The sequence below is a fragment of the Antedon bifida genome, chromosome 6, assembly GCF_963402885.1.
Source record: "Antedon bifida chromosome 6, ecAntBifi1.1, whole genome shotgun sequence".
In the NCBI taxonomy this organism is placed as follows: Eukaryota; Metazoa; Echinodermata; class Crinoidea; order Comatulida; family Antedonidae; genus Antedon; species Antedon bifida.
Window position 1 is genome coordinate 5210188 of NC_136231.1, and position 25653 is coordinate 5235840.

At 30.6% G+C, this 25653-nt stretch overlaps 1 protein-coding gene across 1 annotated transcript; it reads left to right on the plus strand.

Annotated features, from left to right (window-relative positions):
- On the plus strand, positions 1 to 25267 carry LOC144845052 (paladin-like). The gene is made up of 18 exons (XM_078702180.1): positions 1 to 112; positions 5702 to 5945; positions 6603 to 6782; positions 7652 to 7807; positions 10281 to 10520; positions 11282 to 11427; positions 11773 to 11881; positions 16780 to 16884; positions 17737 to 17832; positions 18243 to 18377; positions 18904 to 19020; positions 19208 to 19441; positions 19826 to 19978; positions 20508 to 20657; positions 20793 to 20873; positions 21547 to 21687; positions 22928 to 23080; positions 23535 to 25267. The coding sequence occupies exons 2-18, from the start codon at positions 5709 to 5711 to the stop codon at positions 23703 to 23705; spliced, it is 2604 nt and encodes an 867-aa protein (XP_078558306.1). The 5' UTR covers positions 1 to 112; positions 5702 to 5708; the 3' UTR covers positions 23706 to 25267.
- The last annotated feature ends 386 nt before the right edge of the window (positions 25268 to 25653 follow it).

A 25653-nucleotide genomic window follows, 5' to 3' on the forward strand; every position in this document is an offset into this window, starting at 1 on the left:
CAAAGAAGAGATAAGTGTGTCTGCCTCAAAGTAGATGATTAAGCTTCGTTGTCGGCTGGTTTTCATGTTTAATCCATTAATTTTAAATCTTGATTAACAATGTAAATGAGAGGTACGGTACGTGTTGTTGTTTTTTAGATATATAATAAGATACACGTCAAGTTCTTTGAGTAAGTGTGTGTAGGCTAGATAATGTAGGCCTCCTCGACTCTGAGTAAGGTCGACTTCGTGTGTCTCAATCATGGTCACAGACACTCACTCATTTCAGTATGTACTTTTCTGTTAGTTTTAAAAACTTAACTTGTTTTTCGTTAAATATCAATTTCATTTGAAGCAGGGTCTCCTCCATAAGTAGTATGAAAGGGCCTATCTTCTCGGGTGACAACTTAACTTATTTTATTCATTAATTTAGAACTGAAAATTACCTCATGTACTTAATTGTTCCCTTTTCTCACGTATAGAAACTCCTGCATCGTGACTGCATCGTTACCGGCATATATATATCTATTTATCACATAGGGCTATGTCAGGAATATAATCAGTATATACCAACATTTATTGATAAAGTGTCAAGGTATATCCGGCCAATAAAAGTTTCTTGTTAATTCAATTCTAAAGATAGTTTATTTTGTTTATGAAATATATGATGTCCACCCTATTTTAATCCTGCTTTTTACTTCTAACATGGAAAGTTTAAAATCAATGGAAGCATCTACGGCTCCTGATCAAATTTTTCCGTCCATTCATCTGCATATCTCTTCTTCCCCACACCCCCCTTATTTTCAACAATGTTCTCGTCTTGAGGTAGTCCGACCAATTCGCCATCTTAAAGTAAAGTACTTCGCACGTTCTATGAAAACAATTTGCAGAGAAGCATTGGATACAATTGACTTATGCACAAGATCACACACACGGGGATGTTACGTCTTAGCATTGCGTTGAATATTCCTAGTACTGTAATATTAGTAGTTGAGCAGGTCTGGTTGATGTAGGCATGGCGTGACCCGTTCTAACAGAAAACCATACCAGCATGGTAATATTCCCTGTATATTCCCTGCGCACAGAAATAAACTATTCAGACGTGTTTCCTCGATTCCTTGACTCAGTTTTGGTAGATTCAGACGATAACCAATCGCAATTTCTTCTTAACCGATTTCTTTCCACTGCTGGACGAAGGCCTCTTCACCAATTGACCATTCACTTCTGTCTCTAGCTACTCTTTGCCATGCAATGCCACCATGTGTTGCAAGTTGCAAGTTAATAGATCAAAATCCCCAAATTGTGTCTATAGCTCGAAACAGAATGTCAATTGTACTATTTTATTTGTTATGAAAAGAATGATGCCGAGTGATGTGTTGATATATTTTTCATTGAGGGTTGCCAAACCCTTCTTGTACCATGAATCTCCAAAGGCTTGTTTTATCTAGGTAAGTGGCACTCAATCAACAGCTTAAATGGTCCAATATAAACTTTTCTCAAATTTGTTTTGGTCAAATACAGTATTGTATTGTATTAAGTATTCTTAATTTTTCACACAAAAATCATAATAATAAATAATTAATATTAAAAGAAGTAAAAGTACTATAAAGTTTGAAAAACAGGATTTTTTTTTTTACCATATTTAATGAGGATGATCCATCCAGCAATTGCTGATCATTAGGAACCCTGAGAGGTTCACAAGACAAACATATACACAAGATGATCTACATAAACAAAGTCTTATTACAAGTCTTTGGGAGTGGAGTTGTAATTTTGTCCTTAGAAAAAATCCTGACATGTGACGGGACTTGAACCCAGGACCCTTAGAGTGGTAGCCAAGCATCATAACCACCAAGCCACCTACCTCAAGCAAGCAAAGCTTTTGATCTGTGGCACAAAAAACTACCAAATCTACTTCAATCTGCATTCCGTTTTCATTTCTTTCATTACTTTAGGCAACCACCAGACCACCCTATTTTGTTAATGTCTTTGAGAAAGTTGATTAACTGTGTGAATAAATTAACCAAATTTCTTGAAAATTTCAGAAACAGGAAAATGTTTCCATAACTAGTTAAATAGCAGTTTTTAACCGGCAACTTTTAGCTGCAACGCAAAATAACGATTATTTGATTGACAGCTGTAGTTTTTTTAACAGTTGACCACCTGATCTGATTGCATTTGGGTAATGTTAATGTTTTTTCAACGACCAGCCACAAATTTAAATGGTTATATGGGAGCACAAATTTAGCAGAAATGTACTGTGTCTAACATTTTTATTTTTATTAAATAATTTATTCGGCAGTATGTAGCACAAACAGGCCCTTACAGTACTCATTTAATCGAGACAAAGTTCTCAATTAAATAGTTATTTTGAAATTTTCTACACAAAACAATCTAAACATATTGACAGTAAGAAAATGTGATTCTAGCAGCCTCAATGTTACTAATAGGCTGATAATCCTTTTTTAAAATATAATCTAAACAGTCTATAAATTTTGTGTGAATCTTGCGAAATAAACTGAAAAGAACGATTTTACTTCAAGGCCTAACCTATTGATTGATAAATTAATAAGTATATACGTGTATCTACCTATTGAGGAATAGAATATTCTATAACTGTTGCTAAGCAACTTTGCTTGACAAAGCCTTTCTCTTGGTAAGTACCATCTCTAATTGTCATCATCTTTCCATGTGAAATATACATTGACACTTTGTAAATTACCATTGTTCCGCTGTGTCGGTTTTGTTAATCAGCGTGTCTATTTACGTCTGTTACAATTGTAAGGGAAAAATACCTACTTTACTAGGTTTAGTATAATGTGCAATTCAACTAATAAATCTATTTGAAAAGGAAAATACAGAATTGTTGCAGAGAATTTCAGAAACTTTGTCTGTCATCAACAGTTTGAAAGAAAATTGTGTATATTATAAAACTTACTGTTTTAGTGTCTTTTGCTTGTTGCAGTATTGTTAAGTAAACATCAAGAGTTTCATCAATGTTTAACAACTTGTTTTAAAAATTGAAAGCCAATGCCGATATTGGCTTGGATATATAGGTAAGATGATTTCTTGTTTTCTATTTCTATTGATTACTTTAGTTGGAAAAAGTCTCATGTTTAATTTTGTGTATATATATACTTAATTATTAAGTGTTGGAAGTGTTCAGTTATTAAAATAAACTTATATTTACTTGGTTGTAATAAACCAATCTTTTTGAACAGAAAATGTGATCATTTTGGTTGAATAAAAATGTTTAGTATTCTTAAATCATTTAATTTTACTGAAAATTAATTTGTAAGTTTTCATTATGAATTAGAATTGGTATTTAATTAGTTTTTCTTACATGGTCAAGAAACTGTTAACATCAGTATAATTGTCCTTTAATGGTCAGCCATAGTGGCATTGAAATGTTTTAGAAAATATTATTATTATTTTGTTTTGTAGTCTTTTATCTTTTGTATGGTAGTCTTCGCTTTCTTCTATTTAGTAAATTAGAATGTTGTTCCTTATTGAGGTAGAGTAGCGTATTCTTAATTCTACATTCAATTTGACTGTACATATTACAAATATATTGTCTTTGTATCTTTTTTTAACAGTTTCTTGTACACTAAACTGCTTTGTTGTTCTTTTAAATACTATTTTAGTTCTAAATATTATATTTTCCTCAAACAGAATTATTTTCAAACACTTTTTGTATTACATTTGGTTTTGAGTGAATTTTGTTTTGCTTTTGATTAGTTTGCTAAGTTTGGTATTTTAAGCTTTGATGAATAATATTACGCTTATTAATTCTATTTATAGTTTACGTTGCACATTAACTTATCTGATAATTAGATTGTGAAAATTGTGGATGATAAATTTCTTTTTAATTCAAAATTGTATGTCATCTGATCTGATGTTTTAGATTAGTTTATATAGTTTATTCATTTTGTGCTGTTTTAATATGCATTGAATTTGTAAAACATATATCCAAAGGCAAAACAATGCTGTGGGTTGCTAGCAGTAGATGGATCTTAAAATAACGATGTGCTAAATCAAATTGAAACAGTCAGAGATAAATACTTCATAAAAAAAAAAAAATTAATAATTTATAATCTTAAGTGTTCTTCTACGAGGCTGTATCTTTCCTTTATCATCCTTTATCGTGGCTAGTAAATAATATTGGTAAAATCATTTTTATAGACTGTAGTACTGTATTATATATTTATAATTATTTAAAATTAATATGTTAAATATAATATAATTATTATTTAATAAATATAGTCTTTTGATATTTCTAAAATTACTGTAACTATAAATCATGACACACCATTTTCCCAATAAGTTGACCATCTGCAGAAAAAGGGTGCAGGCTTTGGTCTCTCTACCACCTGAAGACTATATGACACACAATAGACTTTATTGTAAAGTGGTTTAGATCATACGTTCTTAATTCATCTTTTAGTAACTCTTAACATAATATATGTATGTCTATTGTAGTACAACCGTATGTCTATGATGTGTAGTTAGTAATTAGCCAGGTACTGTATACTTGAAATAATTATAGTTTTGTGCATGCAACTGTGATCACCTACAATGTCTTGTAGCACTTTAGTCTACAGAGAATACTTTCACAATCCATATTAATTGTTTCCACACATATAATCTGGGATAATTTGATTTTGTTCTCATAGCTCTACTGAGTAGATCAACTTTACTTGCTACAATTTGCATACTACACCATACAAAATACAGTAAATAGTAAAAAAAATATATATCATTTACTTCATAATTAGCCCACAGGGTACAGAGGAGTTATTAATGTTTTGTTTAACCATGGAGGAATTGTTTGGTTAAACATTAGTTTATTGAGCTACAATGTTTAAAGGCCATTCTCAACCATACTTTATTTTCTTCCAAACCTAACTTTACTGCTATAGAACTGCTGGTGTTTATTGAGCTACTGTATACCAAATTTGATGCAATAATATAACAGCCAAGTAATGGTTTTCTGTATTTTCTTTGCTCTTTTTGATTCATAATTGACAAGTGATACATTGTGTGAAACTCATGCATTTCAGCCTACTTCTCACAGACTCCCATGCTGAACATTGAAAACAAGCCATTATTTCCTTTGATAATGTTATAATCGTGTGTATGCTTGGTTGGTGGTTAGATTTGCAATAGATAATAAAAACTGCCATCCAACAGAAAGATTTGGCCTTATGCTTTGTTCCTTTTTAATTAATTAAAAAATACCTTTTAATTAATAGAATATTCTATGACTGTTGCTAAGTAACCCTACTAATGTAAGTAATTGTCCAAATTATTCCTTTTAATAAAGCACTGTTAATTAGTGCTTCAAGTATTGCCATTGCCCTACAATGCTGCATGGCATCAGATTTATTTTTTGAAATTAAATCTGATGGTATTTAAATTTAGTGGAAATTTCATTTAAATATGTATATACATACACTTTTATTTAAAATAATAATTTACTTTTAAATGAAATTAGTATATCTATAACTTATATTAATAGTTGAACTAAAAAAATTATACATTTAAAAATTATTTAAATTAACTCTTTTCTGTTATTGAGTTAAAAGAATACAAATTAACTCACTAATGTAAAAATAGCTGTGAAAAGTAGGTTACCATTTATAATTCATTTCCTTATTGTAAAGTAAGTGTTTTGATCTAAAAATATATTAATAATTTAAACAATTGTTTTTTTTTATACTAGGTGCATAATGGGTAGCGGAAGTAGTCTCTCCTCACGCTCATCCACCCCCGAACGCAAGATACCAGAGACCAATCGCAAAAATTCCATCTGTCACGAAAATTGGAATGGACATGTGATTACCAATGATGTAGCACCAATTTTAATTAGTCGTGATTGTTGCGAAGAATTTCAAATAAAAATAGAAAAAACCAAACCAGTGCTTGGTTGTATCAGTGAAGGCAATTCAGAACATGCTCTGATTCAGGTAAATGCCAAATTTATCATATAATGAATATATTTATGAAAGCAATGTAATTAAACAATAGCAAAAACAAGACAGCAGATTCTGTACTTAAGCGTCTATCACACCTGCTTTAGTTCGTGTCCGGCTGCAGGCAAATAAAACCGCATCTCAATGTTCGTTTTTATTCATGTGGCTATACGACAATCTTTTTACTCCATATGCACGTAGCCATGTGGCGTGTCCTGAAGACGAAAAGTCTAATTGCTGTATATACACAATCTGACATGAACTGGAGTCAGACCTGAACAGGTGTGAATGACTCAAGTATTACAACTGTATTCATATAAAAGCATCAGCTAATTCATATCACGTTGTTCATAAATCACTTTAGATTCTTGATTTTAAATTCTAATCCAACGTTATTATTATTATGAATTTTGTTATTAACAATAGTAACTAATGGTAACAATAGTGACCTTTAATGGTAATAATACAGTAGTGTTCCCTTGTCATCTGAATAGGAGTTGGCCGTATAAAAGTTAAAACATATATTTCCTCTTCATTCTTTCCACTGGAAAGTGTCCATCTAATAAGGATTGTCTCCTGAATAGGGGGGTGTCCCAAAAGAGGGGTGCTATTGTAATTTATATCTAACACAGGCATTTCTGTTTCTCGCAGGGAGTGTACTTCTTAGTTTTTGATCACTTCAAAGGCATCGATGAAATAAATACATTGTCCAAATATGGAGTTGCCAACTTCCGTACTACTGGTCATGGTCTTCCTGTTTATGGAATGGGACAGCCAAGTGGAGTTGGTCTTCATTGTGTTGTAAATCACCTGCAAAATGAACCACAAGAGGTAAAGCTCTGTCTACACTACCAAAGTTTATGTGACAAAACAATGTGACATGCCCATATGCTGACATGATCATATCACTACTATGTTTGAGCATATCACTACCATATTAGTTTTTTGTCAAACTAGTTTGATAGTGTAGACAGAGCTTTAAGTGCAAATGTGTTCTAGATAATTAAGTTGAGAGAAGGAAATAGAATTTAGATTAGATGCTGGTGGACTCTATAATTAAAATATTCATTCATTTTGATTCATTGCTTGTGCCATTCTCAATTACAATTTTATCAGTTTTAATAAACACCACTTTTTTAACAGTTTTCAAAAGTTATTTTTTTTCTCAAATTGGCAATCTCAAAAAAAAAGAATACCATTTTTGACCTTAACCCTATTTAAGTGCCTATTTGCGATGACAGGTTTTAATCATAATGGGCTGATATTATTATTACTTTCACGATCCTTTTTTTATGATGTCTTTATTCATCTTTTCAAGTCATCATTATCTAGGAAAAAGAGAAGTAAATAGTATGTCTCGTCTGGTTGTCATGGCAATTCAAAATAAATATGTGCATTGTTTAATATTAATACAAAAAAGTCCACACAAATTTATTTTTATTTGTGCATTAATTTCTTTTGAAACTGTTTATACCTTTTTTTACATTGTTTATTTTTAACAGGCATGATTGCTTAACATATGCCAATATCAATATAGTTGCGTTGCAGTCATTCCAAGTTAGGAGATCTGGATTGGTTTTAAGTATAATTAATGCATACTTTACATTAAAAAAAAGAAACACACACATATTGTTAATTCTTAATATTTAATAATAATTTATTATAATCTTTCTTCATACATCATTTATTTTTATATTCAGGATGTAATCTTTATGAACTTAAGGGATGAACCTGTACTGTTTCTGAATCATGATGGCGATCTAAAACCATACACTCCACGTTTCAAAGACAGCTTGTTACAAAACATCACGTCAAGATCGAAACCAAAGCAGGTTGAAGCAGCTATAGCAAAAGAGGTATTAATATTTTTTTTATTTTAATAAACCACCCAGCGAGCATATGATTGAATGTATGCGCAGCATTTATTTGTTCAATATATATATACAATATTACAAATTTTTTTTATGTGCACCACAGTTCGGAAACTAGCAATAAAAATATATATTATTCAAAAACTTGAAGGTATACAAAAATGTTTAGCAAATATATTTGAAGATTATTATTAATTATCATTATATTTCATTAATCGTAGATATTAACTTATTTCATTTGACCTAATTTAATAGTTAAGTTCTATGTTTGTACTACTTATCTTAGGCACAAACGGATAACAGTTTTCAACTGAGTTAGAAATAAATAAATTTAAAAAATAACATTATAAACAATATAATTTGTGTAAATAGTGAACACAAGCAAATTGATTTAAATGGTGCGAATGTTAATATTAACATAACATATACAATTACCAGATCTTGATTTATTACTATGATTTTAAATACTGCCTGTAAACGCTGTTTTAGTATTGGTTTAGATATAGTATAGTCATATAATTCATTTTCACAATCTTCGGCTATTCTATTAAAACAAGCTGTGATAACAGAAATGATTAGTTAAACACAAGATAATATATTATTTATTATAAATGCTATTTGCTGTCTGACATGGTACATAATAAACACTAAGTAGAGCAGCATAATCTGTAGACATTTAGTTCTGGTAACAAAAATGTATTCTATGGAAACTACAGTGATTCTGAGAAATTGCCTGCTGTAGATTTGGAAACATATTTCTTTACAGAAAACCAGTTAATGTATATTTACCGTTTTGTTAATTTGACTGAAAAAACTATTGTTTTTATGTAATACCATGGTATTTGTATTTTGTTTAATGTTTTTAAGTTACACATGCAGGTGTTATATATCAATAAATGTTTTTGAAGAAATTTAAAAAGATGATTTTTTAGGAGAAAATGGCTTCTATTTTTCATACAAAATGCTTTAACTCAATATATGCTTGTGAATTGATAGTAATGATGTGTCCATGTTTTTGATAAATCTAATTTGGCTGCTATACAAGTTACATAACTTGACTTTTGGGGTTTTTTTCATAGTGGATTAATGTACTGTATTATTGTATAATAGTAGAAAATTATTTATGTTTTATATTTTATTATCTGACCTCTATTTGATGTTTTATCTTGATATGCAGCTGCTTCAATGACCTTAAATTGAATTGATAGTTTAATGTATTTTATTATGTACAGTTCAATTGCAACACAATCCATGCATTATATTTGTATCACCTAGAAATATGACAAATAATGTTTATTAGTTGAATAAAGAGAATATTTCATGATTTGGAAGATTGAATTTCTATTTAACAAGACAGAGCTGCATTAATAAATCGGACATATATACGGGTATATACTGTATATATAAAAATCAAAAGGCAAAATACTAAAAAAATGACAATGCTGAATCATAATGGAATACAAATAAAAAAGAAAAAACCTAAATCGAAACGATAAAGTTTTTAAAAAAAGCCAAACAGAAATTGCCGTATTTCTGTAGATTAAAATTGTTTTCTTAGAATATTTATGTATTACATGGTTTGCATTGATATTTTAAAAAAATGTTCAATATTATGATGATTATTTGTTGTATTACCGTATATAAATAATGTATTGCGTAGTTGTACTGTATATTCAACTTTGGCATTTTCAGCAAGTTTCCGGGAGAATATTGATAAATGTTGTCGTATAGCTCTGTTCTTCATTTCATCATTAATGCATTCATTATAAGTCAAATAAACAGTGTTATTGATTTGTTTATTGTTAATGGCTGCAAAGAAATTTAATAAAAACTATATCATTTATGTTTGAAATGTTGTTCCTACAAACAAACTGATAGTAGGAAAAAAAAAAGTAGATTTTCTGTGTGTGTGAAGTTTAAAATTTTGAATGCAAACACAATTGTTGTTGATATAATATAATAAATAATAAATTTATTTTTGTTGAAAATATTTTTGTTGAAACTATCCTAATGGTGCCACTGTATGCGGTGTTATGTTTATTTTTAAATCGTAATAATATTTCAATATGTGCATACTTTTTAATCTGTATTATCGTTAAAAAGATTTTTTTCAAGTTTTATTATTATTGTTTTTGTTATATTGTAATTTGTGTATGTTTAAGGGTTCCCACTCGACAGTGATTTAGTTCACTTTTGGTTTTCTCTGTGTTTCTCTTTTATTTTATTGTTGTACCTTTTGTACTGTCCTTGTTTTTTTTTTAGCCAAATGAAAGAAATGAAATGAGAGTGGGTGACAGCAAACCGTGTTCGTGGTGACAGTGTTTCATTTCGCACTAAAACTAAACATGTAAATAAATGTTGGCGTTAATTGCTTAATTGATTTGAATGTTGCCTTCTCTATATTCTTGTGATGCTTCAATCATCCAAGATTTTACACCTGTTTTTTACCTTTTTTTAGGTCATACAGATTGCAACAACAGATGAAGACAACCAGTTTTATTTCTACAATGATGTCATGAACTTGATGGAAGACCCACACAAATATCATGTACAGTTCTTTGATGACTTTCAAACAACAGAAGAGGTCTATGCCCAATATCTACTCTCTAGGCCCAAGACAAAATACATACGATTGCCCTTCTGCAGTAGCAGTTCACCATCAGAGGATGCTGTGGATAGTTTTCTCAATCTTGTAAAGGTATGAATATGTAGTCTTATTTCGTGCCTAGCTTACCTGGACTAACCGACAATAGCCCTTTCTCCTCAAAGAGCGAGATATAACTTGATAAGTAGAAATTGTATGCATTCTCAAAGAGCAAGATGCTAAAATATAAAATTCATTAATTTAAAATTTGTTGAAATAACTGTGTCACGCTATCTACTGTAATGTAATGTATGATTTCATATTATTGATTTTCCTGACCCGTACTTTCATCTAAAATGTTTATCAGATTATAAAACTCATTATCTAACTCAGGGTCACAATGCAGATATTGTTCTATTACAGCACTTTAGAATTATTTTAGACCCATTTAACAAAAGTCCTGTATTTTCTAGGTTAAATGATGTTCTGTTGATTTAAGAACTCTCACTGTTTTTGTTTTGATTTTACAATGCTTTACATAATTGCCTCTTTGGACATTATAGTAAGATATAAGAGGTGGCTAGCTTACTACAACAAACCGACAATAGCTTATCTTTTCGATATTTTCTTTCACATAAACATGATGGTGAAAAGAAATGATAACAATGGGATGTAGAAATGGTCCCACTAGAAGGTGTGGTTTGCAGAAGATTCCATAAATTGTTTATGTAATGTGGGGAAGAAGGAGAAACACAAACTCATCATTCCATCTACTCAAAATATAATTTTTTAAATTAAATAAATAAATACAACTGAAAATGAACTCTCTTTGCCATTAGTAGTATGTATTTTTTATAAAATATTTCATTCCATAGGAAATGCCTGGCTTTTTTGACCATGCGAACACAACCTTACCAGCTTTTGTGGTTAATTGTCAAACCGGCCAAGGACGAACAACAGTTGCGATGGTCATGTGTTGTCTACTTCTATCACATAAACGAGGACATCAGGAACAAATCGAGTAAATATTCATATTTAATTTTTCTATGTTGTTTCTATTGTAGTGGTTCTTAATATTTTAAATTACAATTACAGAATATTGTTTTTTGTACTTCATTTTCTACCTCATGGTCTTGCTCTTTATTTTCATAAAGTAGAAACTTCGAGACCCACCATAATGTCCCTTTCTGTGTGTGTTCCCTAAATAGGGGTTGGCTGTAATGTTCACGCATAAATTTCCCCTCATTCCTTTCACAGAAAAAGGGGTGTCCCAAAGGAGGGGTTCTACTCTGTAACTATACATTTATAAATTAAATAAGGGGTATTATTTCCAGTATTTTAGAAACTAACTGAAACTTTTTTTCAGTGGTGCTAAAATACCAAAGCATGAAGTGAAAAAAGAAGAACAAGGGCAGTTCCTGTCAGTGTGTAAACTAGTAGAATTATTACCAAATGGCTTGGAGATACAGAAAGAGGTAAGCATAAGATTTTATTCATCTTATCTAAGATAAAGGCTTCAGTCTGACATTTAACTCGTCATGATTTCCAGTTAAATATGTCTGTTATATTTATAGTTAAATTTAAAAGTGATTTATGGTAATTGAAACTTTACGTTTGTCTAATGAAACAAAACTATTTGATGCATAGGGTGATCAAAGATTGTATACAACAATCTTAATCGCCTATTCCACACGTAATGCAAAATAGCATATTATCGTGTATGCACAAAATAGTAAGTAATTCTGTTTTTTCACTTCTTCTATCATTCTTCTCAATACTGATGCAAAATCAAAAAAAAAAAGTAATGTTGGGTAAAATTCGTACACTGAATGCCTACATTGAAACAAGATAAAATTATACATTTACTGTAGAAAAATGCAGTAATAATTTTGACACTGTCCCTTTAGTTCAGCACTTCGTTTTACCAATCCCTATTTCAAAATCCTATATCCTAGAAATTTAATTATGAGTTCAGAATACAAATTTGTTAACATGGTATATTATCTATTCTGTGCAGAGAGTTCTGTCGTATCTGTCTACCGTATGATTGACTTTCTTATTGGGTAGTGAATACTTGATTAAATTGTTCAATATAGCAGTGATACATGTAAATATTGACTCCATTTTAGCTGACATAACCATGTTGCTTGTTTTCATTAAGTATTCTATATGATGCTAGACATTAAAGGGACAGTTAAAACATTATGTCCTTACAAAAATAAGTATTTGTAAATACTAACATTTAAAGTTGATTCTGTAATTAATTGCTAGTCAGCATTTTAGTAGTAGATTCATTAATATTTAAAATAAAATAATAAATTATTAAATTATAATTGATAAAATTTCAAAGCTTTTATTTATTCTATCCATAATAATTTATTTAAAGACGGTTTTCAATTCTCCATTCCATTTCGGAAAGGAATGGGAATGGATTCCCAGTAATGTAAAGGATTCTTATTTCTGGGAACTTATAAAAGTAAAACCTATTTAGCTTGTTATTTTTTCAAATTGTATGTTATGTGAACATTACATTGAATATCATATTACATTCAGAATTGTTACTGCATAATGCACAAACTGCTTGTGGATACTGTAATATATTAGACACTGATACATGCTAGGCTATTAAAGAAATAACCTTTATTTGCCTTGGACCAAAAGCCTTTTAACGATAGAATCAACTTAACTATCGCCATGTATCAATCATTTGAACATCTTTCTTAGATATAGAGTGTTGCAGTATTTGTTAAATAATGTATAGTTTCATTAAATTAATAATTTCTTTGTCTATCTCCCAGTAATAAATATTGATAAAAGAAGAAATCCTGCCCAGGTACCTCTCCACCACTTCACTAATAGTAGTTTAAAACCTTCCCAGTACAAATTCCGGTCATATTGATACTCAAGTACACCCAACCCACAAAAAAAAACTTTCATCATATAAACATTCTTAAGCTCTGTCTACAATATCAAACATTATGTGACAAAAAAATGTGATGTGCCCATATATGGACATGATGATGTCATATCACTACTGTATTTGGGTAAATCACACTTTTTTTGTCAAACTAGTTCAATAGCAAAATATAATAGTTAATTATATCTCAACCGTAATAGTAAATAACGATTATTTTATTTACCTGACGTTACGCCAACTATCAGTTGGCTTTCTCAAAGTGTAGTGACACGTATGTCACAGTTGACCTCTAGTTCAATAGTGTAGACAGAGCTTTAGTACAATTGCAGTCATTTTGATACCCCATGTGTATGTTAGATGCATGCAATAGCAAACATTTTTATTACAAACTAAAATCCTACAAGGGACATTTAGACCCCTTTTTTGTCACTATTTTGGATCCAAGATAGCAGATAATATTAAAACGAACACATTCCCAATACAACTGTAGTCATTTCTATACCCCATGTATATGCATACATGCAGTAAGAGAAATGTTTATAACATACAAATTCTCTCTCTTATAATGTATATAAACACATCAGGCAAAGAACATTAATTCTAAACCGCCTGGTGATATACTGAAATTTAATTAATTAATTTGAAACGATAAAGATGAGGAAATCTGTGAGAATGAGAAAAAAATATATATATGCTATAACACTTAACCATATTTACAACTGGTCCTAAGCTAAGCGTTAGCAAATTACAGGTTGCTTATTCTATGCTTTAACTCTGAGACTTTCTTTTATACAACAAGCCTTGTCCCAATTAAATTAGGGGAAACCTGCGTAGATCAAAATTATAAATCATTATTGAAATGGTGTAAAGCTTTTATGCTTTCAAATAAATTAATCAGGATGTGATTTTCAGAGCATGCCTGTTAGAGATTATGATTATTGTTTTTGATACAAACAAGGTTATGACTTGAACCTGTAAGTGTGTTTAATATATGATGTTGATCTCATTTTGCAACGGATTAATTAAATGCAAACTCTCAAATTCAAGGCAGGTATAGAGTGTAATTACTTATTACCTCTTACATGGAGTCATGCTCTTGAGAAAACAGGTTGTTAATTAAAATACCTCTTTAATTTTGCTGCTGAGTGCTTGCAAAGTGGTTTCATCATTCAAGTTTCATGTTAATATCATACTGAATACCCCACAAAAATTAATTTTAATCCCAAAGTGAAGATCTTCTGTTTTTATCTTTCATCTGTTCTTGCCGAAATTTACACCATATTTATTATTTTACAAACATTATAGGAGATAATTGATTCCAAGTTTACACCTTTTCCCAAAAGTATATTGATGATATATTTGAAAACAAAGTAAACTACAGCTCCGTCTACACTATCAAATTAGTTTGACAAAATATATTTATAGAGTTGATGTTGATTTTTTCCACCAGAATCAAATCTAAAGTCTATTGCCTTCCCTCAACTTAATTATATAGAACATATTGTACTTAAAGCTCTATCTACATTATCAAACTAGACAAAAAAAGTACCCAAATATGGTAGTGATATGCTCAAATATGGTAGTGATATGCTCAAATATGGTAGTGATATGACTTCATCGTGTCCATATATGGGCATATCACTCTTTTATTTCACGTAAAGTTTGGTAGTGTATGTAAACAGAACTTAAAGCAGCTGAAAAAGTAATTATGTATGCAAACTAATCAAACGATTGCATACAACATCAACACCATTAATTAAACACACACTTTAAAGTGCGTCATATTATCTACAATGCAATTTTGTCAAAATTAGATCAATATTTTGTTGAAACATCCAATTAATTGAGTGTTTTAATTGTCCATTAACTGAGTATATGAAATGAAACAAATTTAATCAATATAAAATTAATGTGTTTTGGTTTGTGTGGTTGTGTTTTGATTGAAATCAAAACAAAATCAACTGAAAAAAAAAATGAAAATCAAACCAGTAGAAACAGGATTAATTCATGTTTGAGAAAATTATATCAACATATGAAAAAATAATACACATATGGATCTTCTAATGTCATTCTCTTTTATCGCATAGTAATGTTTTAGTTTTAATTTGTAGATTTCTTCTCTAATGAAATCTGACTTTACTATGTGGAAGAAATACATTAAATAAGCTTTCTAAGAGTCCATTAGTTCTTTTCTTAATATCCATTAGTGTAATAAAGAAATAAGTAATCTGAATTTCTTAAAATAAAATCAAGATTGCTGGTTCTGAGATTTTCAATTTTGAATTTCCATTCTAAGCTGGTAATAATTATACTTGTTAACCTTGGCAAAATGATCGTTGATGGTTGCTAGGTAGTTGATTAAAGCTATTATTGTCTTGATTGGTTTTTGACGCATTATTTCCGTATCTGTTTATTTGATTTGAGTATCACATCGTGAATTTAATGTTAATATATGGTGTTATTCACCTTAACTATGTATGAATATCATTACAGTTTATGAAATATAAATGTACCTCATATTCCAGTGCTCATAAGTACTATAAACACCATATTATTTCATTGCTCAAAAACATATGGTAAGCAAACAAATACTATGCTATTTAAAAAACAAATACCATACTATAGCAAGAAATGCCAATGCTAATTACACTATAGTTGAATAATACTTGTATCTATATATAAATTATGGTTAATTCTGACATAGGCGAGCACAATGGAAAAACTTTGGTACTAATCTCCGCCTTGGATATCTACCTTATCTATCTCAGATGTACCGCGAAACGTAGATTTGATAACATTAGTTTTCAGTACTATGCTATTGTTCCATATTTCTATCTTAGGAAGATATTATAAAGGGTTTTATAAGAAATTTTCTGATTTCAGTCGGTAAATTTTAACTCTACGCGCGGTAGAAGTAATTTCCGGGTTCACGGTAAGGTGTGTCAATCACCTTGCAAGTTCCCTGCATGGTTGGTTTCAACCAGGGAGTTGTAAAACAACTCCCTGTTTCAACTAAGTTGGCCGTTGGTGCTTGGTGGCGATAGCCATTTTGGTTTTTGTTTATTTTCGGACCACGAGTGTGAAGGTATAGTAGTACATAAAGATCAAATTAAATATATTCATAAAACATAGGAGTAAATTGTGGGAAATAATTATATAAAATGACATCGAGAGAATTGATGTCTTTTGTTTGAAATCGAATGAAACCCTGATAGCTGAGTTGACTTTATGTATAGGCTACTGTGCGCTATCTGTGTCTCGTCAGGACCCTGGGATACTTCTGCCCATGTTGCAAGCCGTCTAAAACGTCTTCCTTCTTAGGCCAAAACGGCTCACTGTGTCGCAGAATAATGTATTAATTATACCAATTAGGATGGTATTTATTTGAATAAATGCCCGGAACACCTCCCCAATAAAACATCAATTAAAATAATTATCGCCACTCCCCCTTTTTAGGTTGATGTTATGATTAACATCTGTGGAGAATTAATCAACATACGTGAAGAAATGTATGACAGCAAAATTAAGATGACGAATTTACAACAAGATTATAACATTAATGTAAGTTACTACTTGGGAAAGATACTTGGATACCTTTTGAATATCAACGCCCTTGTGTTAGAAATACACCCGATCAATAATCAAAATAACAATCGGTCAAATGCATAGGGGTTCATCCATTCCATCAACAATCTTCGACATTACTATTTATGACATCAAAAGATATTCAAACAGTCAGCTGGGTCTCATAAAAAGAACAATGCATAAACTAAATTAATTATAATTAAATAACTTTAATCATTCAACACATTTATGATTTTATATGAAATTGGTACAGATAGCTTTATGAGAAAATGACAAATTATTTTAGTGATGTGTAAAGTGATTTATATTCTGGAGTTCATATTTATTTTATTTGTATTATGTGAAGTATATTTGAAAACTTTTTTTAAAGAAATGAGTTATTTAATAATAAAACATTTGCAAAATATTTTTCTCCAAATTCACTACAAAACCCATGTTAAAGATGGTTGAAACTCAATTTAATACAATCTCTTAAAATAAATTTATATGTATGTATCAATTATCAAAGCAACATAAACAAAAATAGTTTTTGCACCCTATTAATGTCTAATAGACCTTTGATTTTCATCACAAAAGCAGGATATGAAAATGTACACATTTTGAGATTCATAATTCACAATTCATAATTTCATTCAAAATAACCATAAACAAGGGCCTTTCTTTTCAGTTACGGCGTCCTCCACTATCTACAGCTATTTTGACCTTCATTCAAATCCAAGCATCTGAAAATTGAGATACCCCTCATGAAATAATCTCTAATCAAATGTTGCGTTTGTAACCCATCATCTTTCAAATTTTAATATTTTTATTGCAATACACGTTTTTCAGGGAGTCAGTGCAAGATCATATTTCCTGTCTAGAACTCTCAAATACTTGGAACGATACTGTTTCCTCATCATTTTCAATACCTACTTACATGATCAGGTTAGTTATTTTTTTCTCCTCAACTGTTTACAGATTTACACCTAATAATAATAATAATAATAATTCAACATTTATTAGTTTCTATCAATGGTAAAGTATGTATTCACACTGTGCACATTTATTTCAAGGCCGTAGCGAGAGGTTAAAAACAGACGAGGCAAAGATGCTTTAAATATAATCATTAATATAAAATATGACGATCTATGCTGGGGTGGGTGGTGAAAATTGAAAATTTTAGACGAGGCATGCTGGCTACGGCCCTGTATTTGTATTCTAATTTTATGCAAAGTGTTTTCATTAGATTTTCATATTTACAGCAAGAAATTTATAAAAATATACTTTGTTAATTGGCAACTTATTGTTTATTTGATAATTAAGAATCTCATTTAATAATAATAATTATTTTTTAGTTTTCGCAAATGTTTCTTTGTTCATTCCAATCATGGATGCGACAACGGCCTGAGTTAGTTCGACTTCTCTCCCAGAGGAACTGTACCCAGGAAAATGTCACAAGTTCAATTTTAACAAAAGCGGGTTGTGTGTTGGTAAGCTAATGAATATAAGTTGTTTTTTTCTTATGAAACATGTTCTGTTGTACTAAATGTACTCTTTGATATATAAAAGCTGTTAAGAAACTAGACAACATGTCTCTGAAGTCATAGGGATATTATAGTATAATATCTCCTATGCATACATATATACATATCTTTCTCTAATATATAAATTATTTAATTTAATTTACTTTATTTTGTCCTCAGAAAAAGGAAAATATATTCAGTGTATTTCATAGAATATAAAAATATATAATAATACTTTTGATGGCGAGAATGATAATAGTTTTGGTTTCTTCAAGCTTGACTGATTTGAAGAGGGATTATCTGTCTTCTTCCTTCTTTACGTCCAATTTGACCACATTGGATAACAGTCTTCATATGGCTTAAGTAACATCTTTGCTCAGATTAGGAATTTGTACACTACACATTTATATCAAATACAGTATATAAGAGCTATCCATGTTGTTTTTGATTGAGATTTAACAGACAAAAACCCATTATGTTCTGTGTTTTATAGGTATCAGATGAATCCTTTGAATCAGATGTAATGGGTTCGAAATTAGATGTTGGTGTCTCCAACTTCCGCAGTGTTCCAGGTATCCCAACATATGGCATGGCTCAGCCTACATTCAAGGTATAATAGTCAACTGTTCATTTCATCATTAACTTTACTATTAACTAACATTATTTGAAATTTAGATTTTATGTCTATTTTAATAGAGCCTTTTATCTTTCATGAAATTATTGGTACCATTGCACTCATAAACATTCATTATTTGTATACTATTCTATAAACTATTTAACTCTATTTACCTTTACAGGGTTTAGAACAACTCATGTCCTATTTAACAGACAATAAGCATAGGCATCCAGTAGTGCACTTGTTTAACCTACGTTCAGATCTGGTTGTAGACTGTAATGGAGAAACATACTCACCGAAAAGTAAAAATGATCTTGGTGCAAATATCTTTCATGCAAATATAAGTATTGAAGATATTGAAGAAAAGGAGACACGGTTAAAGAATGAAATTTTGTTGGACAAAAGTTCATTAGAGGTAATTAATTATTAATACCAGAAACTCTTAAATTCAATTCATTTTAGGCGCAGATCAACTCATGGTTGTTATGAATACATTTATTATTATTATTTTCTGAGGCTAGGAGGCACCGGATGATAAAAAGATCAAGTCTTAACCGATTCTAACTGCGGTAACCCATACTCCGGTTGGGTGCTAGATTGGTGTTTTTGCCTTTTTTGTTCTCTTCCTTTTGTTTTCCACTCTTTCTCTTTATTGTCAAGCTCATAGAGACATCGTTTATTTGCGCTATATAAATCTATCTACTACTACTATATTCTCCTCTTATTCTTACCAATTGCTATGCGTTAAATGTCTATATTTCTTGTTTGTTTATTCTTCCACTTATCATTTTTGTTATAGGTACACACAGATATCAAAAAACCGTCAGTTAATATGGAGTTCAAAAGTGTCATGACAATGAGAGAAATGTATGAAAGTAAAGTGTCTGATGGTGACAAATTGATATATCATCATTTTCCTATGAGCAATTATGAGAACTCACCTACAGAGGAGGTATTTCATTTACTTTTCTGTTTACTTGTTGTCTGGAATTGAAGCCAACTCTCAATATTTTTATTTGAATGCAGGATTTCCTCAAGTCCTTGATTACTTTTAGTTCAGCTATGAATTAAAGAATAGTTTTTAACCTAAAGCTCTGTCTACACAATCAAACTTTATGTGACAAAAACATGTGATTTGTCCATATATGGACATGATAATGTCATATCACTACCATATTTGGGCATATCACTACCCGTATTTAGACACATCACCCTTTTTGTCAAACTAATTTGATAGTGTAGACAGAGCTTAAAACAAACATATAGACCAATTTACTTGCAACTATGGCCTCTGGTTTCTAACCATGTTTTGTATCTTGTTGCCACATTTTGTGCTCATTTTCATACTTTTAGTCCCACCTTTTCTGCTGTGAACCTGTTGAGGGCCTAATCATGTGCCGTGGACATCTTTTACCACATTTTACATACCCTTACACCTTATTCATTTAAATGTAATATCCATTGTAATTTGTTTTTTAAAGAATTTTGACAATATCATGGATGTACTGCAAGACCTAAAAGAGTTCTATACTGACGAGGATGGACCAGCATTGTTATTTAGCTGCCACAATGGCAAAACATGGACCACCGTTGGAATGATCATAGCAGGCCTTGTGTGTTGGCACAAAAGGGTAAGTCTTTCAAAATTATGGCTCTCACACAACTCAAACCTTGAAACATTTATTTATAGATTATTCTACAATGCTTAACATAACTTTGTGTAAAGAGAAGAAAGTGTATAACTAAACAGTTATTGTATTTTCCAGGGTTTTCCTGTAGGAACAAAAGTTGGCCAACAAGAAAGAGTGAGCTTACCAAATGCAGAATATACTAAAGGAGAATTTGCGGTAAGATGAATACATGTCAGAATAGGTTATCAAAATTCTACATATCTACTATATTTCATTCCAACTATTATTCACTTCATTGTACCTTATTTTGACTTGCTTTTAACCCTGAAACTCATTTTTATTTTTTATTACACCTTATTTGTAGAGGGTGACCCTAAACCATGTATGCTGACAATCAAGGGGCCCTCTTGATGAGTGACAGTGTGTATACTAGTACACTGTGGTAACCTCTTACTAGTCTCGAAAGATGTACTAGGTTCTTTAAAGTGCACAAGGGCCAGATGTACTGGACCTATGGTTTATAGTCCTTTTCCGAGAAGACGCGTTCTACCACTAGAACCATGGAGCGAGTGAGGCTCCACTGTCTTAACCGCTTAGCCACTCACTCCCTCACGTGGCCACTCCCTCAGTAGTAGTATAAAGTTAGGGTATCTAAACTTCTTGATTATACTTGTTTTATTTATCTCCCATCATTTCTGTATTCGCTTATCTTTCCTCTTCTCTTTGTCAATCACTAAACGCTGTCATAGCAAAGTCTTTCTGTCGGGTGTACATAAAGCTATAAGGGTATCAAATATTTCTACTTTAGGCTATATGCATTGCACTTCTAAACCGTGAAGTCAATGAAAACTTTTATGAGTACTAAATTATTTATCCTTAATTGATACAGATTGTAATGCAGCTGGTACGAAGGCTACCTAAAGGGTTACAGGTCAAACGTGAAGTTGACCTGATGTTGGACAAATGTTCAGAGACCATGACTCCAATGCATTACCATCTCAGAGAAATTATCTTTTCAACCTGCAACAAGGTAAGCATAATATGTTAGTTATTTGTGACAGTAACAAGAGGAATTAGTCATTAATAATGTATTATTTTAGTTTATAATGAATGGATTTAAAGATGCATTGCCCACAAAAATACTGAAATTGAAATGGAAATCAATTAAGTTCTCAAAGTAACAAAACATAACATATATCAGGGGGATTACCACCTATCTAATAGGGACAGTGATAAATTTACTACTGGTAATCCTTGGCCACATTGCCTAAAGACATAAAATTTAAAAATATAAATAACAAAATATATATATAGAAGAAATTACAAATAAACTTACTTCTAATTAAAGAAGTCCTGTGGGCTGTACATTCAAGATAATAAATAATAATAATAAAATACAGTATAATACAATTTATGAAAAAGTGTATGACTTTTATGTTTATTTTATCTTATTTTTATTTATTTCAACAATATTTTATGAGGGTGGTCCATCCAGCCGATGCTGATCATTAGGGACCCTCACAAGACATAAACATGTAACAATAAAAATTAAATTAAAATAAATTGGCCCTCTCAGAAGAAAAGATAGGAAAAAGAAGATTATTATTAATCTCCAAAGTTGCTGTTTGGTAACTTTCTGAATTTAGGACTGTGAAAGCTGATGAAAATATATCTGACATGAACTGTATTTCTCTATTTATCATCATATTGTTCAACAATACATACAATTCTAGAATATCATAATATCACAGTACATTAATGGTGTTCTTAGGTTAATAACATTATTGATATAGTAATCAGCAATATTAATAGCACGATAGTAATCTATTATTTCTTTGTGCTATATTTTCTTTGCATACAATGTTTGACAATGATTGATCATTGCTGATACTATTAATAGTATCAAAAGCAACAATAATGTGTTTCTTTTCAATAGTTATAGTTCATATTTTTAGAAGCAACATGAGTTGTTCTGAAATAGAACAGTTCTTATAAATGAACTATAAAATGTATTTGTAAGAATGATTAAACTTACTATTGTTAGACAGCAAGATTAAACAGGTTAAAGAGAGAATTTAGATTGAACTTGATAAGAGTAGGAAATCAGAGCGTAACAAATATCTGAGCATGCTCAAATATCTATACATAGATATTTATTTGTGTTTTATAATTTCTGACTTTTTTAATTTGGAAAACGACATGATGCAACAATAATAAATTATAAATTGGTTTCTAAGGTTTTCTCTTCATTTAAATCTGATTTTATTTAGATAAAGACTTGCAGTAAAGAAAACAAAAGAAGTCTTCTTATGTTGTCGTTGGCGTACTTGGAGCGATATATCTACTTGATTCTCTTCAATTGTTATCTTCACATGGAAAGAGCTTCAGAATGGAAGAAAACTTTCGCAAACTGGATGAAAGAGGTAAAAATTGAACAAGGCATGATAGATAAAGTAGTTCGCAACGTTTTTGCAAGAAAAAGGAACAATCTCTGTTCAAGCCACTGGGTTGTCAAAGGCCTATGTGAAAAAACGATCAGGTTGAAACCTTTTTCAACCGTACTGGTGGCTACGGCCCTGATAAAGATTTCATTTCTTTGGGTGGAACCATCTATTTCCATCATTCATTTGTTTTGAAGCAGTATCATATATTCATTTTCATTATATTTATAATTTTCTAACAAATGGTCCATGGGAATCATTCAAAGTAAAGTTTATATCTCTTTTCTCCGTTTTAATATTCAAAATAACATTTAATGTGAGCTAATTAAGAGGGGTGAAATCCCAGAAAAGAAAAAATGCCCAGCCCAGAAAAAGATATATATCTGTATCATAAACAATAATTGTTTATATTCTAACTGTAATAATTTTATTTCAGACTGGCTATCAAGTAGGTGCCTACAAAACCTTGAATATGTTAAACTTTCATGATGTGAAAGAATTGGAAGAAACTGATGTTTACAGTTGTCGAGAAAGATGGATGGAAAATTGCCAGAATATTGAATTTTCTACGGCTGCAAAAGTCTGTCATTCAGTGCAATTTAAATGAGTTTTATGTAAATGACATTTCCGTGTTCCAATCGCAAGTTGCAGACTGTGATTCCATTGAACAATTGTCTTGAGCACATTTTATGTACATATAATTGATGTGTTGAAAATTGGGAGGTTATATCTTTATTCTGTCTTCAAAGTCAATATTGAATTCTCTATTTTTTTAGATCAATATCCAATACTTTTCCATGACTACCTTTTTTATCCATATTTTCAAGGTTTAGAGGAACAAAATTTTGATAAAATGCTGAAAAACTCCATACTTAAAAATATTGTTCTGTGTGCCCTCATTTATGGTATGTACAGTAGCGTTGTGCAATATTAGAGAGCTTTGGTTTCAGGAAAACGAAAAACAATGTTGATATGAAGTTTGCGTGGTGTACCGCAAACTTTGTATCAACATAATGGTTCCTACTACCCTAAACACTAGAGGGTGCTATGTAAATGTTTATATTTCCAACTACAGTATATCTAATTATATATGCCAACCATCCATAGCAGTGTTGATAAAACATGATTAATATTGGAATAATATTGAAAATAACGATTGATGAAGATGTTTTTTTTTTTGCAGTATGGTATTAAAAGCCATTACTATTCCTAACAGAATGGAACAACTAGAACATTTTAGGATAGCAAAAGTGTAATTAAAAAGTTGCATCTCTAGTATCTTAATTAAAAAATCCTGCATCATTATGGTTTACCAGTTTATAAGGGCATTATTTCATTGTTATGTCATTTAGTATTCTCTTAAGCTTGGTTCTCACTAGAGAAGCAACACAAGGACGTAGACACAACACAAGCGAGTTGACCAATGACAAGCAACAGTTTGAATAATTGATTGCTTGTGATTGGTCTAAACACTTGCGCTGCGTTAGGTCCTTGTGTTTGTGTCTGTAGTGGGAACGATGCATTATTCTCATTTGTAAATAATACTATATAGCAATTCATAAGTCAAGTGAGTGCAGAACTCCTGGTTGTAACACTGTTTGTAACACTGTATCCAGTGAATATTTGGTGCAATGCTTTATGTTTGTAAATAACTTGTACAAAATAGTTAATGTTTATAAAATGAATAAGTAATGTATGTGTGCTATAATTTAAAGAGAATGTTAAAATATAGTCAAAATATTATGTATCTTCGCTGGGCATTTCCTTTCTACCTGTAATATATTTGTAATGAATGTTTATGAGTTGAATCATAGAGATATTATAATATCTCTATTGTTGAATGAAAATCAAAGACTACAATACACACCTACTGTTTTAAAGTAAATATTTATTTTGTGTTCTGCTGCTAACATCTTGAATCAATGTTAAAAGCTCAGACAAGGTGTTTTTTTTTTTTAATATAGGCAGCCCTATGATTTTTTTTTTTTTATTATACTTTTGGAGGCACTTAAGCTCTATCTACAGTACACTATCAAACTTTATGTAACAACAAAAATGTGATGTGCCCATATATGGACATGATGATGTCATATCACTACCATATTTGGGCATATCACACTTTTTTTGTCAAAATAGTTTGATAGTGTAGACAGAGCTTAAGATTCAATATCACCATTAATACAGTATCACATTTCTGTTACAGATAACTTTTATTGTCCAAATAAACTGGACATTTGTTTGGTTATAAGACACCAAACAAATGGCGTCTTGTGTGTTCAGGCTGATCCGTCTAAATTTTGAAACTTACAATACAGAAGAAGGAAAATACAGTGCAGTTCAGCACTTTGTTTTACATTTACATTAAAGATGTATTGTCCCTTTAACTAATTCCAAAAAAATAAAAATAAAAAGATTTAAGAAAAAAGATTACTTTGATATGGCCAATTTAAATTTAGAATGTTTTGACCTTCAGTTTCAAGGGACAATGCATCTTTAACCCCTCCCAGTTTTAAAAGCCTGATTCCACCACTATTGTTATAATAAATAACTTTGTA